At 43.4% G+C, this 17,467-nt stretch overlaps 2 protein-coding genes and 1 long non-coding RNA gene across 9 annotated transcripts in view; 1 reads left to right on the top strand and 2 right to left on the bottom strand.

Moving 5' to 3' along the window:
- The window catches only part of HBP1 (HMG-box transcription factor 1), a 28,522-nt gene extending 21,170 nt beyond the window's left edge, over positions 1 to 7,352 (bottom strand). The window contains exons 1-2 of one of the 2 annotated variants that reach the window (XM_072791551.1): positions 7,209 to 7,228; positions 5,416 to 5,514 (exon numbers count right to left, since the gene is read on the bottom strand). Coding sequence is in view for 1 of the 2 variants with exons in the window: in XM_072791550.1 (XP_072647651.1) it covers positions 7,209 to 7,223 (15 nt within the window). In the remaining variant the exon portion in view is untranslated. Of the gene's footprint in view, positions 1 to 5,415; positions 5,515 to 7,208 lie in introns of both variants that reach the window. The other variant, XM_072791550.1, reaches the window with a different exon arrangement.
- Positions 1 to 17,467, top strand: part of LOC140613096 (uncharacterized) — a 34,877-nt gene that overhangs the window by 13,727 nt on the left and 3,683 nt on the right. The window contains exons 2-3 of one of the 2 annotated variants that reach the window (XR_012014228.1): positions 5,361 to 5,533; positions 13,078 to 13,165. This is a non-coding gene — a long non-coding RNA (uncharacterized lncRNA). The remainder of the gene's footprint in view (positions 1 to 5,360; positions 5,534 to 13,077; positions 13,166 to 17,467) is intronic. The other variant, XR_012014229.1, reaches the window with a different exon arrangement.
- The window catches only part of PRKAR2B (protein kinase cAMP-dependent type II regulatory subunit beta), a 92,645-nt gene continuing 89,692 nt past the window's right edge, over positions 14,515 to 17,467 (bottom strand). For all 5 annotated transcript variants that reach the window (XM_072791552.1, XM_072791553.1, XM_072791554.1 and 2 more), the window contains one exon: positions 14,515 to 16,501. In XM_072791552.1, coding sequence (XP_072647653.1) covers positions 16,368 to 16,501 — 134 coding nt within the window. In that variant the 3' untranslated portion in view covers positions 14,515 to 16,367. The remainder of the gene's footprint in view (positions 16,502 to 17,467) is intronic.

Below are 17,467 nucleotides of genomic sequence, written 5' to 3'. Positions count from 1 at the left end.
CTAATATGAAATACACACAAGAAATCTAACATGACATAGTTTTTCCTCAAAATAAGACAGATGTGCTGCAATTTAAAGTCACTAAAAATAAATAAATAAATAAAGTCACTAAAAGTCTAGTACTCCAGTCTGCACTGACCAAAAATGCAGTGAAAAGATGTTAACTGGTCAGTATTTACACCAGAACTTTCTAAGCCATGACATGATCACCAACAAACACTGGCAACACTGACAAATATTTTTCTACAAAGGCTTTTTCATGATCTTTTTATTATGAAATATGTTTTCCTAACTGTGTAATACATAATCACTGTGGAGGGGGAAAGAGGCATTTTTTAAAAAAAAATAATGACTTAAAAAAAATGATTTAGAGAGAGAGAGAAAGAGGGCACAAGTCGGGGGCATGAGTGGAGGGAAAGAATCTCAAGCAGATTCCCCACGGAGTGCAGAGCCCAAGAGGGAACTTATCTCAGGACCCTGAGATTATGACCAGAGCCAAAATCAAGAGTGAGACAAACCGCCTGAGCCACCTGGGCGCCCAGGAATAATGACTTCTAATCCCACCAACCAGATTTAGATATTGCTAACACTTTGGTGTACTGTTTTATAATCCAATCTCTTTTTTATATAGACACCTATGATAATATATTTTCCTTCATACTTTGCACTATATATAATTCTTTGTTCATAAGCATTTTCCTAGGTCACTAATTTTTCTTAGGTATCTATTTTAAATAAATCCATAATATACATCATTAAGATATACCAAATTTTCCTTATCCCTCTTAGTGCTAAACATGCTGTTCCCAGGTTTTCACTCTTCTCAATGACAGTTTAAGTTTCTTTTTTAGTATCTGCTTATATCAGATTTTTTTTTTTTTTTTTAGATTTCTAGCTACACATCAGTAGGTGAATGGCAATTAAACATCTTATGGTTCCTGACACATGCAGCCAAACTGCCTATTGCCTTACTTTATTTCTAACATTCTATTTCAAGTGCTTTCTTGCCTGCACCCCTCAAAAATGACCCATATCCTAGGCACTGCTCTAGAGTCTTACTCAATCTAAGATGTTCTACAGAGTAGTGAAAAGGGCACTGGGTCAGATGTAAGAAATCATGAGTTTTGATTCTAGCTTGATCACTCACTATCTGACCTAAGTGAGTAAGCTGCTCACTCGGTATCTTCATCTGTAAAACAGCTGCTCTACTTTCCTCTTAGAGGGGTTGTGAGGATGAACTGAGACACAGTAAGTGAAAAAAATGTAAAATGACTTCACAAAATGTTTTATCCCTAGGCTGACACAGGGCAACTTTATACGTCCTCTGGGCACTTAACGTCCTAAATAGAGCAGTTACTGAAAATAGTTAATGATAGGAGACCAGGCAGCTAGTTTATTCAGCTTCAGTAATTTCCCTGGGAAATACGACACGTTATCCAACACCTCTCAATAAAAACCACAGATCATGCCATTATTTCAGGCAAGTAACAGTTTATCTAAAAGATGTCAAAAAAAAAAACCAAAAAAACAAAAAAAAAAAAAAAACAAAAACAAAAAACAAAAAAACACACACACAAAAAAAAAAAAACAAAAAAAAAATAAAAGATGTCCAAGGCATTTATAAGAAATGAACACTTTTTCAGTTTAGTAGAATTTATTATATATCAATTAAGCACAGTCTTATAATACAGCTAAGGGCAAATCTGCTGGAGTATAATAATCTCCTACAAAACTGGTGGCTACAAAAGATGTGGTATGTAACACCAACTGATTTCTCAAGCATAACTGGCCAAATCATTATTCTGAACCTTTCACGCTGCAAAAATCAAGTACTCTTTAGCTAGATAAGGGATTCTCAAGCATGTAATCCTATGTGCTTCAAACAAAATGATGTCTAGCCCCTATCTCCAGAGAATGATTTGTTTGGTCTAGGGTATAACCCTGGGTACTGGTTTTTATTTATTTTCTTCCCAAAGAATACCAGGTGCCTTGTGAAAACGAGTGAGCTAAAAATGATTATTAAATTCCTTTTTCATGTAAGTATATTCACTTACTTAACACACATTATGAAAAAAAATACACATTATGTATTATGTATATGGCACAATACTAGCTGCAATGTTGGACCTCAATGATGAACAATATGTCTTGAATCTCAAGGGATCTATATTTTAGTGGAAAGATATAAGCAAATAAAGACAGTTCTACATAGCAGGGGTTGGCTACCAATGGGTAAAAAGGAAGAAAAGTCTTCCAGTGAGAGAAACTAACATGAGCAAACTTGCAGAGTTTGCAAAGTAATGGATGAAATGAAAACAACATAGAATCTAGTATTACCAGAAAGTAGGCTGGCCTTGTGTGTCTTGTGGTCATGGATATGAAGGCTGGAAAGGTAGACTGAGTCAGAATCTTCAATCCTAGTTTAGGAAAATTGGTATCTTTGTTTTTTTGTACTCAAGAGTAAGGGCTCTGAAATTAGGCTACCTGAGTTTATATATTAGATTTACTACTTAGTTATGTGTCCTGGACGATCTATTCAAAATCTTTTTGCCTTGTTTGTAAAATGGAAATCATAAAAACACTTACATGGGTCATTGTAAAGACTCAGTGAGCTGACAAATGTAAAAAGCTTACAGTAGTGCCTAACACAGAGCAAACCCTCAATGCAGAGCGGCCAGTAATATTATTAGCAATTATCAGACGATGGGGAACCCCTTAGCGATTTTTGAAGAGGTGTGATGTGATCAGAACTATAAACACTTTCTCTGAGCCTTTAAAAAAAACATACTGAAACGGGAATATGCAGAAATACCTATAACACATATTTAAGGGAAAATGTATAAAAAGTGTATTCAAATTCCCAATTTTGTCTGTCAGCCACCTGCTCCCAGCTTCCTTTGCAAGAGTTCTCATAAAAGAAAACTGGTAGTATGAGAGCAGATTCCCTATTGAGTAATGCCTAAGACATGAGAGGAACTAGTCCTTCTGAGTTCTCTGACTAGCAAATATTCCCAGTTTAGGTAGTATATTCGTTTTTTTTTTTTTTTTAAGATTTTATTTATTTATTCATGAGAGACACAGACAGAGAGAGAGGCAGAGACACAGGCAGAGGGAGAAGCAGGCTCCATGCAGGGAGCCCGACGCGGAACTCGATCCCAGGTCTCCAGGATCACACCCTGGGCTGCAGGCGGCGCTAAACCGCTGAGCCACCCAGGCTGCCCTAGGTAGTATATCTGAAGCCCTCTCATAGAAAATTCTCCAAATCTTAAGTGTACACAACACAATTTAACCTATCTTAGTGACACAAACTCTTCATGAACATCTGTTGTCCCAAGCTTCACGAGAGGGTGTGATCTGCAAAAGTCAGCCCAAGCTGCAATCTTAAACTTGACCACTTTCTCATTTTACCTCGATTAGGAAGTTCAGAGGTCATACTATACATACGTATCTCCTTAGAGCCATCCTTAAGTGCATGGAGCAGAACCGCTCTGGCATCCGCGGAAGCAGAGTCATAATTTGTTTTGTCCTCTCCTTCCTTCTGCAGAACTTTTTGGCTTTCTCTCCTTCTTCCAATCAGATTTTCTCCTCCCCATCAGCGAGTCCTGCACTGTCCCCACTCACCATTTACACTACACTACCACCTCCTGCAACTTCTATCATTCAGCCCCTTGTCCTAGTGATCTCCCAACATCCTCTCACAACATTCCTTACAAGAAGCTGGGAAAAAATATTTCAATTTCAAAACAAATGGGACACCTGGGTGGCTCAGCAGTTAAGTGTCTGCCTTGGGCCCAGGGCATGATCCTGGAGTCCCAGGATTGAGTCCCACGTTGGGCTCCCTGCGTGGAGCCTGCTTCTCCCTCTGCCTGTGTCTCTGCCTCTCTCTGTGTCTCTCATGAATAAAAAAATAAAATCTTAAAAAAAAAAAAATTTCAAAACAGTTATCGTCCACTAGCAAAACACCAAGTATCTGTTGAATCTGAATTCTATCTGTGTACACCTCTCGCTGCTCAAGGCTATCAAAAGTCAGGTCTTGAGATAATGGAGGTAGTGCTTCTGCAAGCCTCCTGCGCAGTAAATGGGAGCCTAGACCTAAGTCAAAAGACAGGAGGTCCCCCTTGCTCGCCACGGAATAGGAGGCAGGCCGCTTAACCTCGGCCTCTCAGCACCTGCACTTAATCTCACTGGGCTATTGGAAGAATTAAATAAAATACATGATAACAAAATTCCAATCCCTGTATGAATGTAAATTTTTCTTCTCAAACTTTTCTCTGTCAAACTACTTGGAGGAAGCAAGACCTCTGATACAGTAAAATATCAAAAGGCTCCATACTAAAAAATTCACCCCCATATGCATTATGCCAATTAGACATTCATTTTGATAAACAAGCTCCTCTTTCAAGTATCTCCTGGTAGAGCTAACCCTATTGTTCATTGATGCTTTTGCATACTGCTTTGGTATTACAGGATTTGACATAGCTTGCCTTGTACTGGAGCTAACTCTGCAACTACACCAGGGATTCTCAAAAGGGAAGAGTAAAATTCTCCAACAGCTGTGCTTTGAAATAGCATGCCCAATGTTATAAATTTCTACTGGGTGGACATGGGTAGGCTCTATTGTCTTTGTTTTGCAACCTTTCATAAATAAACATCCACCAAAGCTTAGAGGAGAGGACCAGAAATAGCTAAATCTCCATGAATGGACAAGAAGGAAATTAGGTTTTACTAAATGCCTACCCACTACGTACAGATCATTTTACATACTTCCTCTAATGTCATAAAAACCTCAAAACAGCTTTGGGGACAAAGTTATTCTTATGAATGAGGAAAACAGGACTCTGACAACTGAGTGTGACTATTTTATTTTTAAAGAGACAAAAGGCATAGAGCAACAGAGGTTAGACTCCTACTTTTAAGTGCGTGTTCTCCCTAAACCCTCAGCTTTCCACCCTCAAGGATATCGTGCAAAGGATTTCTAGATGTCCTTTCCTAATCCTGGAGGATTTCTTTACCAAGCTAAAATTGTTGGGAGGCGGGCGGGACAAAGAGAAGATAACATGTAATTAATTTACATCTCTACCATGAGGAATTGAGATATTTAAAATGGATCACAGGGGATCCCTGGGTGGCTCACCGATTTAGTGCCTGCCTTCCGCCCAGGACATGACCCTGGAGTCCTGGGATCGAGTCCCGCATCAGGCTCCCTGCATGGAGCCCGCTTCTCCCTCTGCCTGTGTCTCTGCCTCTCTCTCTCTCTCTGTGTCTCTCATGAATAAATAAATATTTAAAAAAAATAAAAATAAATAAAATGGATCACAGCAGTCGCGCCTTATCTGAGGTTTCCCTCTACGTGCTTTCAGTTACCCGAAGTCAACCCACTCTGGAAACAGCTAATCCTCCTCCTGACCTACCTACCGTCAGAAAGGTCAACAGCAGGCACGAAGTCACAACGCCTGGGTCACTCACCTCCCCTCATCTCACCACAGAGGCATTTTATCAGCTCCCATCACAAGGCTGCGTACAGGACAATAAGGTATTTTGAGAAGGACCACCTCCACACTATCATGACAGCATACTCTTGGTTCTATTTTATTATTAGCTATTATTGTTAATATCTAACTTAAAAACTTTATCCTAAGAAGAAGAGAAAAAAAAAAAACCAAAAACCCATAGCCTTTATAGGGCTCAATACTATGCCTGGTTTCAGGCATCCACAGGTCTGGGAAGAGATCCTCCACCTGTAAGCAAGGAGAGCTCAACTATGTAGCTTAACCCAGGAAACTGAACAAAGGGCCCTAACACCCGGTTAGCAAGCTCAAACAAAAGACAACAGCAGGGAGAGGCGGACAAAAAGAAAAAAGAAAAAAAAAGGCCAAGACCGAAATATTAGGAATGCATTACCAATGTAGATCATCACCACTAGTGAAACAACAGAAAAGTATTCACAGACGTCGAGAACTATTCTAATTCTTAAAAGGTGACTTCAGTGCAAAAACCAAGGCTGGGAGCCCGAGCCTAGAGGGAAAGGGGCCCCGAGCCCTCGGTGGGGAAGGGCCGGGGCCCGCGCGGCCGGGGTGCGGCGAGGTCGGCCTGCGGGCGGGCTCCTCCTGGGACGCCTCTGGGGAAGGCTCCCGGGGCCGGGGCCGGGGCCGGGGCCGGGCCGGGGCGGGGGCGGGGCCGGGGGGCGCGGCCCGCACGAGCGAAGCCCCCGACGCCGCGCGGCGCGGAAGGAACCGCAGAGCCCGGCCCGCGCCCGGATTCCTTTTTGTTTGGCTTCAAGGCGGCGGCGGCGGCGGCGGCGGCGGCGGCGGCGGCCGGGGGCGGGGCCAGCGCGCGGCGGAGGCGGGGGCCGGGGCGGGGCCAGGCCGGGGGCGGGGCGAGCTCCGCGCAGGCCGCGCCCCCGCCCGCGCCCCCCGCCGCTCCCCGCCGCCCCTCCCCCCGTCATGTGACCGCAGCCTGGACGCCAGGCTTGTTTTTCCCCTCGGCCCCGCCGCACCGCGCACGCGCCCCGGAGCCCATTCATTCGAAATGCGTAACAATGAGCCCCGGGGCCCAGCGGCTCGGCGAGCTCCCCCGGCCCGGCCCGGGCCCCCTCCCGGCGCCCAGCGGGGGCGGCGCCTCGCGGGGGGCCCCCACCCCACCCCCCGCCGGCCGCCCACCCGGGGCCGGCCTCCGACCCTCCGCCCACACGCGCCGAGTTGAAGTCCAACTTTCCGGGCAGCCCCGGCGCCGCGTCGGCCCCTTCCCCCCCGCCCAGGCCCCCCCGTCCCCGCGCACCCGGCCGGGCCACCCACCGCGCCACCCGGCCCCGAGCGCCGACCTCGCCGACTCCTCCCCGCCCCCGCCCCCGCCCCCGCTCCCGGGAGCCCCCTCGAGCCCCGCCGCCGCCCAGCCCGGGGGAGCTGGCGGGAGGCGCCGGCCCGGCGGGGTCGCCGCGGGGCAGCCCTCGGCGGGGAGGGGGGGAGCGCGGACCCGAGCTCCCCGGTCCCCTCGGGATCCCGCCCCTCCCTTCCCCACCCCCACCCCTTCCCGAACTGAAAGACAACAAACCCGCCGCGGAGTGCGGGCAGCCCCGGCGGGGCCCGCCCAGGACGCGACAACACCACCGGCGGCTCGCGTGCCCCCTCCCCGACTGACGGCGGCCTCTCCGGCGCGCCTCCCGGCTCCCGCCGCCGCTCTCACTGCTCCACCGAAACTTTCCTACTTACCAAACCCGTCGCCATTACCAAGTCTTTCAAGCTTCGTCTTCCCCCTCCCCTCAACCCCCCGGGGGCCGAGCCTCCTCCCAGCTCTTCCGCCCTCCCATTGGCCTACGGAACTGCCCTTCGGCGCCTCCCCTTTCCCATTGGGCGCTCCCGTGGCCCGTCTCGGGAGGCGGGCTTGTATTGACTTTTGCGTTGTGTTCACTGGGGAAGGCGGCCTGTCAGTCACAGGAGTGAGCGCTCCGGATTGGACTGCTGCCGAGACTCCGGGGACCCAAGCCAAACTTTGCCCCCGAAATGGATTGTGGGTTCGTAGTCTCGGCCTTGCTCTGTTCCGGGAAACCGCGGGCGCGAGGAACCGGTTGGACTACATATCCCAGAGGTGCGTGCGCCGCGCTGTCTTGATAGTAAACAAGAGTCATAGGGACACGTGTATCAGCTCGTTTGTTTTGGTGTCTGGGACAAAAGGGAGGGGGCGGAGGAAGGGAGTGTTTTAAAGCTTCGGCCTCTTCTCTTCCTCTGGGCCTCTCTTAGCCGTCGGAGAGCCCCAGGCTCTCGCAGCACCCATTTCGGGCCATAAACAGCCCGAGTCGCTCGCTGCTGGAAGTTTGGCAGGAGGCCAAGGTATTGTTTTAGTGCGAGGGGAAGGAGATGACTGCACAAGCGGAAGCAGTGCAGCCTCGCGGGGGACCAGTCACCCACAAATCAGAGCCCCGGGCATGATGGGGATAATAAAGCCGGCGTTGGGCTCCAGTGGGAAGAACTAGAATTCCTTTATCCTCAGCCTTGCCTGGCCAGCACCCCCTGCACCCCCCCCCCTTGCACAGCAACTTGCCCCCTCCCATCGGTTCCCCCAAGATGTGCTGAACGCTGGCTCCTTGCCAGGCACTGAGAGGCTCGGGGATGAGCAGTGAGGGAAAAGTTCAGGGTCTGGAGAACATACAAAGCTGTAAGAGGTTGGGGGTGGGGGTGGGGTTGTAGACAATTACTATTGCCTCAGACACCGAGGCAACTCCAAGCGGTCTTTTCCATATTGACGAGCTTGCCCCTTGGCTAAGGGAACAGGAGCACAACTTGTGACTTAAACTGAATTAGTGAATCGTTGTCCAGGTGTCCCTGGTGAGTTTTTGTCCACCGGTGTTCCCCTCCAGACGTCTTGCCAGTGATGAAGAGACAAGAATGTCTTGCCACTCCGTTGCCACTAGGAGTTCCTCCTTAGGTTACTTATTAGTAACCTCTGACTCATCAGAGGAGGGCGGCTTCCCCGGCTTTATAGGCTTTATAGGTCCCTTCCCTTTAAACGCGGCTGTCCATCAGTCCACCGAGTCTGTAATTGATGTTTTTACCATTCACATTACGGAGGCATCATTAAGCTTTTCTCCTTTGAACCTGTAATGTTTAATCATTTAAGCTATGCTTCGGATTTTATATCTTTACATCACCATATGTGTGCTGAAAATTAAGAGGAAATCGTACATTAGTTAGAAATCTGTAGTCAAGCGACTGAAAAGACTCTCTAACCATGGCTGATTATTCCTGTAACACACATACACACACGTACATCTCTTGAATTTTTAAATCTCCCCGAAAGCCACACAACAAATCAAATCCCAAATAACCTCGTGGGTTCAAACAAGTTTGCCTCTTCTTTTAGGGGTTCCCAGTTTGAAGCCTTGAAGTAAAATTATTTTAAAATAGTTCTCCCTACCATAGGACCAAAGATTTATTTTCTTGTATTCACAGATAGTAACATTGTAAATTTTTTTTCCTAAAAATAATTGAGGGCGAACAAAATGCCTGAATTTTTCACTGAGGGAAAAGGACAGGATTTGAATTTATTATCTCTCAGAGATTAAAAGAGGGATCCAAAAAAGAAACTGGACTGTGACTCTGTTACTTTGCCTTCCTTTTTTGTTTTCCTTATAGAGGAGGATTGCTGTGCTGCCTCTCCAGTGTTTAATTTTTTGACAAAAAGAAAAAATTGTGGAATTTACCTAATCATTTAAAATAAAATTTGAAATATTTATCTTACTCCCTCCAGAGAACTGAAATCCTTTCCTTCCTCCCCAAAAAATGGGCTCTCAAGCCACTCCTTTGCCTATTCATTGCGTAAACCGTAAACTGTGAGGCCTGCTTTTAGCTGACCCTTACCTTATTTATTTTTTTTAAGTAGGCTCCACACCCAACCCAAGGCTTGAACTCATGACCCTGATATCATGACCTGAGTTGAAGAGTCAGATGTTTAACTGACTGAGCCACCCAGGTGTCCCTGAACCTTGCCTTAATTTTAAAGGGTTTTCTATCTGAAAGTTCTTACTAAAAGCCTTACTGGAGATGTTTTCGTTGGTGGACACTATGATGGGAAGAATAATTTCAGCTTCAGATGAAGATTTTTCACATCATTATAATTACCTTTTAATAGCCCTCTGGGCCTCTCTTAGCCCTCGGAGAACCCCAGGCTCCCGCAGCACCCATTTCAGGCCATAAACAGTCCGAATCGCTCGCTGCGACTATTATTTGTTGACCACTTGCTAATTGATAAGGCTACAAAGATTAAAGTATTTTCATATACTTTTATTTTCGTCTAAGTCACTGAGTAAAATCCTGACATTTCAGTCACAACTGTTTTAAGTATCAGTATTGGAATCTCTACATCTTGAAGGTGGACAATTAGTCCTGTCTTTTGACTTTCCTGGGAAGCTATTAGTACCTCATGTATATTTAACAGGTGTATCATCCTCATTAATTCTTGGGTGACTGACAAAACCAGCCAACGCATAGCCCAGAGCAAAGATCAAAGTAAAAAACTAGTGAGATCTCCTTGAAAATCTTTATGTATGTAAATTCTGCTCTCTCACTAAGACAGATATAATTAAGAACTCATAAACACAGAAACTTCTGTTTGTTTTTTTAACTTCTGTTTTCATAAAGAAACAAGAAGTACTGATTTGTTAAAGGTAGTTTTAAAAAAAAAGGTAAATCCTACTTGGAGGGTAAAATTAAACAACAAATTTGCCTCAATTCCAATACGTCTGGCACACCAATGACTACTTCGTTGACTGAGATTGAGTTCAAGCACATGGCATTGCTTACATATTGAGACTATCGCTGTTCAGATCGTTAAAAAGGAAATGAATTCACTCCAATCAAGTACACATCTTCCTCGACTTACAATGGGGTTATGTCCAATAAACCCATCATCAGTTGAAAATATCATTAAGTGGAAAATGCATTTAACACACCCGACCTGTGGAACATCAGAGCTCAGCAAAGCCTACGTTGCACATGCTCAGAACACTTAGATTAGCTGACAGTTGGGCAAAAATCCTCTAATACAAAAGCTATTTTATAATAAAGTGTAGAATGTCTCATGTAACGTATTAAACACTCTCCTGAAAGTGAAAACTAGAATGGCTGTAAGTGTTTGGGCTGTTGACCCTCATGCTCACATGGCTGATGGGAGCTGTGGCCGGCTGCCCTGCCCAGCTTCCTGAGAGAAGATTGTCCACCTGGGAAAAGATAAAATTCAAAGTAAGGTTTCTACTGAAAGCGCATTGCTTTTGCATCATTGTAGAGTCGAAAAATTGTGAGTTGAACCATTCTAAGCTGGGGACCATCCGTACTAAAACCAGGAAATGGGACACATGTATGGTCTAAAGTAGTGCCTAGACTCTTCAGATAGCCTCTCTCGGTACATTATCAAAATCTTACAAATATCTTTCCATGTATGCACTATACTTTTAAAATAAATTAATTTTGTAATTAATTCCAAGTACTTAGGTATACTCAAGTTGTAAGGGAGTATATGCCTGGGAGCTAATGACGAGTGCCATTTTAGAAATGAGTAACATGTTTGTTGTAATTTGTGATTCTCCTACAAGTTTAAGTTTTACTCAGATGACCATAAAGCAAGACCTTTCTTCAGTGGTTGCTATGTTGGGTGTCTTTACACCATCACCTTTAGGAGGAAGAACCAAGGAGGATTTGATGGGGGGAGGGGCGCCTGGCTGGCTCAGTTGGTGAACCGTGTGACTCTTGATCCTGGGTTGTGGGTTCGAGCCCGATGTTGGGTGTAGGATTACTTGTGGGTGGGTATTGGTGGTATGTCGATGCCATTGGGGGAGAACAGACTTGGGGACTGAAAGAAGGGGAAAGAATGGGTTCAACTTTAGATCGTGAGCTTTTCCATGCAAGGAAGAAATTTAGGTAGAGTTCTTCAATGTGGCTGAAACTATGTGGGGTTTAGGAGATCCAAGTGGGGAGAAATCAACTGGGTGTCCTAAGGACTCAGAGGGGGCGATGCTTTGTGGCCTCACTTGTCCTCAGAAATTTTTTTAAGTTGCCCAACTTGGTATTCATGAAAATGTGAGCATTTAGAGAAGGCAACAAAAATTTTGACTTAATCCTACTTCCTATTTGTAAAGTTAAGCAGCAGTAATAGGGTTTTCATCTTTCAATGTCTTTCTTATGTCTTTTATTACAAGTTTTCTAGATTAGAGAATTCCTGTTATCTGAACCATGTAACACAAACTCCCACATATTTTCTCCCCATGTCAGTTATTCTAGGCCCTTATCTACTATTTTCTTTCAGCTGCCAGTCAAAAGTACCCCATTTTAGAGGCGAGTCTGATAAAAAGCAATTAAAACCACAGGGATAAGACGTGCACAGCTCTTGTCACACTATGCTCCACTTAGTGTTTTGCTTCCACTGGCCAACCCCCAACCTTGGCGAACGTTCCCTCCCCCCTGCCTCCACCTCCTGTGCATCCTTCTGTCTGGGCCCTCAGTGTACAAGTCTGCTCAACAAATGAAGGAGGAGCTGGGAGGAAATGAGCAGCGTGCTCTGTCTTACGAGAATAGAGTCATCACGGGCTACGCTGTGTGTCCCGTGCTGCTGGACACACGCCGCGAACAGGCTTCCAATCCACTTGCACGCCCTCAAGTCCCACAGCTTATCACAATGTGCCGGGAGAGTAAAAATGTGGAAGCTCATTTAAGTTCGGCTAATTTAAGGACCAAGCACACAAAAAAATTGCCCAAAGATGTGTTGATACCGAGCACCTCTTCTAAAATAATCAAACGTGTCATTTACACATGCCGTGTGTATAGGTGTCAAGAATATAGTCACTATTGTAAAGCAGTGGCCCCAAGGAGGCAGAGGGGGTCTCGGGAGACAGCTGGTCCTCTTGCTCCTCAGCAGGACCTGGGTCGGTTTCCATTAGGACAAAGATGGAAAATCAGCGATGGGAAGCAACTTTATGAGATTTCTGACTGGTCGTATTTACTGCTCACTCATTCACTCACTGTAACCTTTTTTTTTTTTTTTTTTAATGTTAAGCAGAAAACATTCAGGGTTTCCCTTCTGGGTGGTCATGGGCGGGAGCTAAGGCTGCTTTGGTCATTTGAGTCCATTGCCAGCTCACACTTAAAACTTTCCCTGGTCTCCTGGAAAAGAGCTCATTTTGGGTTTTTTTTTTGCAGTTGAGAGTAAAAATCCACTTACTGTAACATCTCAATTATCAATACCAACAAAACGTTTCATATATATACATCTTGCACTACGTTTTGGTTTTTTTTTTTTTTTTTTTTTTGTGGGGTAGGGTGGCAAGGGTCAGGCTGTGGTTAAATCTGGGGTTAACCACCTACCTAATACGTGTCCTTTCATCTTTATGATGCAGTTACTTCCACAGCATGCTTCATCCCATCTTCCCAAAAGTAAACGTTACACCCATCTTCAGGATTTCTTGGGCAATTTTAGATTTATAGATTTAAAGCATAAAAAGGGACTGAAAGGCCCAGATCTATTGGTCAAATAAAAGTTTTCCTCTCGAGAGTCTTCCTCTGCACTGCAAACTTGACACCTTTTTCTCAATAGGCTCAATATGGGAAAAAACAGGGAGCCAAGAACTGCACGGGGGAACCGAGAGCTCGCAGGTGCCTGGAGTTTGCCACCCGCTCACCACGTGAGTGATTTAAGTGATGGGGCAAAGTCCCCGCTTCTCACTCCCACAGACTGAATTGATCTGAGCCCCCACAGTTCTTCTTGGGCGCACAAGCCCTCTTCCAGTCCCTGGTAAAGACTTTCCTGTTTATGTTTTCATGATTCGTTATACTGTTAAGGTTTGTGTGTGTGTATGTGTGTGTGTGTTTTTTTTTTTTTTTTTTTTTTTTTTTTTAAGTACCTGGTAAGACTAACAACTATACAGTTTCAGTTGCTCAACCAGTTTTGCTGCCTTTAAAAATATCCTGGAACAGGTAAGGTTGTCTCAACTCCTCTTCCGATCTGTTCTGGTCACAGTTCTGATACTCAACATGGGGCTGTACTTCACAGTCTCAATTTCAGATGCCAGCCTTCCTTGTCCTCCTGTGTCTCCCTTGTGTGTTAATAATCCCATTGCCCCCTTAGGTATTCACATTTTATTTAGATGTTAGAATTCCTTCTTTGGTTATTTAACCAAGCCGTGGCTTATCCAGATGTATTACTTGCCCCTCCGGGCTTACACATGACCAGTTTTAAGAATGCCATAGGTCGTGGAGTCCTTGTTGTAAACATAACATTGCTTCAGAATACTGGGAAAATTCGATCAGTGTCTTCAAGATGCATTAGAAAGGAAAAGGCCTTGGCACTTAATCTTACATATTTCAGTCCAACTCAGGTCCCTTACTTCATGTCTCATGCCTCCCTTACAACATTTCTCCGCATTTTAAATGGCCTGCCAGCTTCTAACAGTAAGCCAAATACCCCCACAGGTGTCACAAGTAGTGCCGGTTACAATACACGCAGCAAGCCCTAGTTCATGATGACATGCAGGACACACACTTCTAGAAAACAAGGAGAAGCACTTGTGTTACTAGAATGTTCTTCTAGAATAATTTGTAGCTATACATAATATATCCTTGAATGAAACTTCAACAGAGGATTTCCCAAGAGTAAAGAATCTTGATTTGTGGCTGAATGATAACATCCACATCCACAAGTCAAACTTGAGGTGTTTTAATTAGACACTGTAACATGTCACTTCCCCCGATTAGCCACATTTCTTTAGCAGACCTAAACGGCCAAATTAGTCTGCAGCACACTACAACTGTTTAAATCACGTATGACTAATAGTTAAAATCTGTAAATACCCATTGCCATAAAGAACTATACTTTCTTGTTGCGTTATGCCCAGGAGGCAGCTCTCACATGGGCCACCTCCCTGTCCTGCTTCTCACATAGTACAATATGCGCTACGGAGGTCCTAGTAAAGAAATAAGTGAAACAAAACAAAACAAAACAAAAACAAAAACAAAAATAAAAAAACCCCCAAACTTCATTAAAAACATTTTTATTATAAAAGTGTGCTTTATTATAAGGTAAATTTAAATATAACCAACAATACTGAAAATAATGTAACTGGCATTTACAGCCTTGGTCAGAGTTCTTTATTAAACAGGCATTTGTCTGCTATTCCATGAATAGTTAACAATCAGCTGATGCAACAAGATCTCTTAAAAAAAGTGGATAAAGAATACAGAATAATGATCCAGGAATCTGGGGATTCGTCATGTTTTTTTCTTGTTTAACAGACCTGGCTTTTAAAATAAAATCTGAAATAGAAAACAAGTCATCTTCTTGTTGTAAGCTCTCTTCCTACAAGAAAGTTTGCAAAATTGTTAAACAGTGTTCTAAAACGTGGCTAAGTTATACTTTACATACTTTTTATATGTACATTATTTGATGAACACATTTTAACCATATTTTCATTATATATGTAAGACCATAAACGTTCTCTAGTAACATCATACTATAATGGCCACAGAATATTTTTCCCCAGGTACACATTTCCTTAAAACTTATTTCCCAAAATGAAATTACTCATTTAAGAGTGAACTACTGGTTCAAATTAACCTCTCCAGACACTGGGGTCATGTGGGCCTAGAAATCACGTGAAGAATAATACTGCTTTGGTTGAATGTAATTCATCCTGTGTGTCAGAACAGTAAGCACATTAATTATCAATGAAAAATCTATTAAGCTCATCCTGCACTTTTGAGTCCTACATTAATGTAAATGGCAAGGCCTAATGGTACATTGGGACAGGACAGAAATTCCTTTTATCTTTACGTATGGTTTTGCTTATAAAAGTTTATTTCTGCCACCCTAAAGAAAACCCATGGGAGATGTCTGCAAAGGATCATATTATGTACACCTAGTAAAGAACAGAGAAATATGCTATGTGTGGATAAGGACCCCAAAATATTTTTGGCATAGGAGAGGTGGTTTTTTCTTTTTTCTTTTTTTTCTTTTTTAGCATATGTAAGATCTCTGGCTTGTAGAAGACAAGTTTATATAGCACTTAAAAAACCATTTGTTACATTAAATGTCGAACTCAAACTTTTAAAGAGTATAGAGAACTACAAAATGGAAAAAGGAAGCAGATATACGCTTTATGAGGAAATTGTGTTAATGATCTCTCCTCTAAAAAAGGACTCTTCCCTATTATCATAATGACCACACTGCCCGTCCTTAAAACCACTGGTCGCTGACATTATGCCGAAGAAGTCAAAATGTACTTTATTGCAAAAATATAAAAGGTTGGAAAATTGCATATGATGTGTTCTATCATTTCACCATAGCCCAAGGCCAGCACAGAACTTATCAAGCCAGAAAAACTTGAGAAAACAAAAATGATTAAAACTGTACTTACTATATATAGTGAGAGTTGTAAAAAGAATGTGATGCCATGCTGTCCAGCATGATTCACTGCCAATTCCCTTTTACATGGGCATAGTCACTAACACAAGCAATCCGAGGAAGTCCAAATGAACACAAATCGCCCATGGCAGCGTCCTTGAATTATCTTCTTACACACAGATACTTTCAATATATTACAATCATTTGAATAAACCTTTCACTCAAATTGTAATTTTGTGGAGTACAAAGTCATTTCATCAGTATGTCAATATTTCTTTGATCTACTCTTTAGAAAGTGATGGTAAAGCCTATTGAGTATTAAATCACTACTCTGTTTACAGATACATTGTAAATGTAAAAAAAAAAAAAAAAAAGGGAAAAAAACCTGAAATCACAGAAAATGCTTGGCATCTACACAAACACATTCTCAGTGGACTAACCACTACTGTGTAATTTTGTCACTACAGGTCTTGTTCCAGACTTTTGCTTCATGCAGTGGGTTCAACAATATCCATGTTAGTTCCAAACAGGGCAACTAATTGTTCTTCATAGGTGGCAATGTTCCTTTTCATAATTTCCATGCAAGGTCCCAAAAGCCTTTCAAATGCCTGCACATCCATGGCTAAGAAAAGGCGAGAATAAAAGAAAAATACATAAATTTAACATTCTTTGGAAATCTGAAAAATTCTGAAGTCACTTATGATGCCCATTCTGCATTGTGTTAATGCTTTGGTACTTTCAGACATGTATCAAGTGCGAGAAAAGGGCATAAGGATAAAAATGTTCCACTTGAAAAAGTCAACAGCCAGTGATTGTGCAATGCTAGGTTGGGTGGGAGGCTCCTGGTCTATGGTAAGAAAAAAATGGGCTGTTATGGCAAGGGTCTTGGAATTTGAAAAAATAAATTCGTTTTGATGTCACCACTTCAGTAATATGAACTCCTTAAAGGGGGCAAGGGATTTTTCTTTTTCCTCTACTGTCTTCCCCTCTCGGGGTTTACAGTGCTATGCTGTGAAGACCCAGTGTTACCTTTTATAATGATTACTCTCTCACCCTATTGTCCGGTCAGTTCCAAGTGGTGGCCAAAAGGCTGTTGTCCGCTTGTAAGTATATGCCGTGTCTCACTTTCCTTGCCTGTCTCATGCATTTTTAAAAACTCAGTGTGTAATATACACATGGGAAATATGATCCCACTCTTCTACTGTAGAAATACAAATTAAAACAAAAATTTTTTTTGCCTTTCATATTTGCAAAGGTACAAAAGACAAAGTTTGTAAGAATAGAGAAGTGGACATTCCTGCACTGCTGGTAGCATGTAAATTAGGACGGACCAAGAGAGCTGGCGGTTTACCTTGAACGCCACAAAAAGAAAGCATACTCCTGAGAACATTTCTAAGGGAAAATCCTGTATGTGGAAAAGTAGTCTGTGCACACAGGCATGAAACTCCCCACCCCAAAATACGGAGCCAGAACCCCCAACATACTTGCCACTGGGAGATGGAGATGACTAACTTATATGTATACACGTAATACAATGTTACAATTTGATAAAATGAGAAATAAAATGAGCAAGTGCCTAATAAGCTAC

This window comes from Canis lupus, chromosome 21 (genome assembly GCF_048164855.1).
Source record: "Canis lupus baileyi chromosome 21, mCanLup2.hap1, whole genome shotgun sequence".
Taxonomy (NCBI): domain Eukaryota; kingdom Metazoa; phylum Chordata; class Mammalia; order Carnivora; family Canidae; genus Canis; species Canis lupus.
This window is presented reverse-complemented; position numbering and strand designations above follow the sequence as displayed.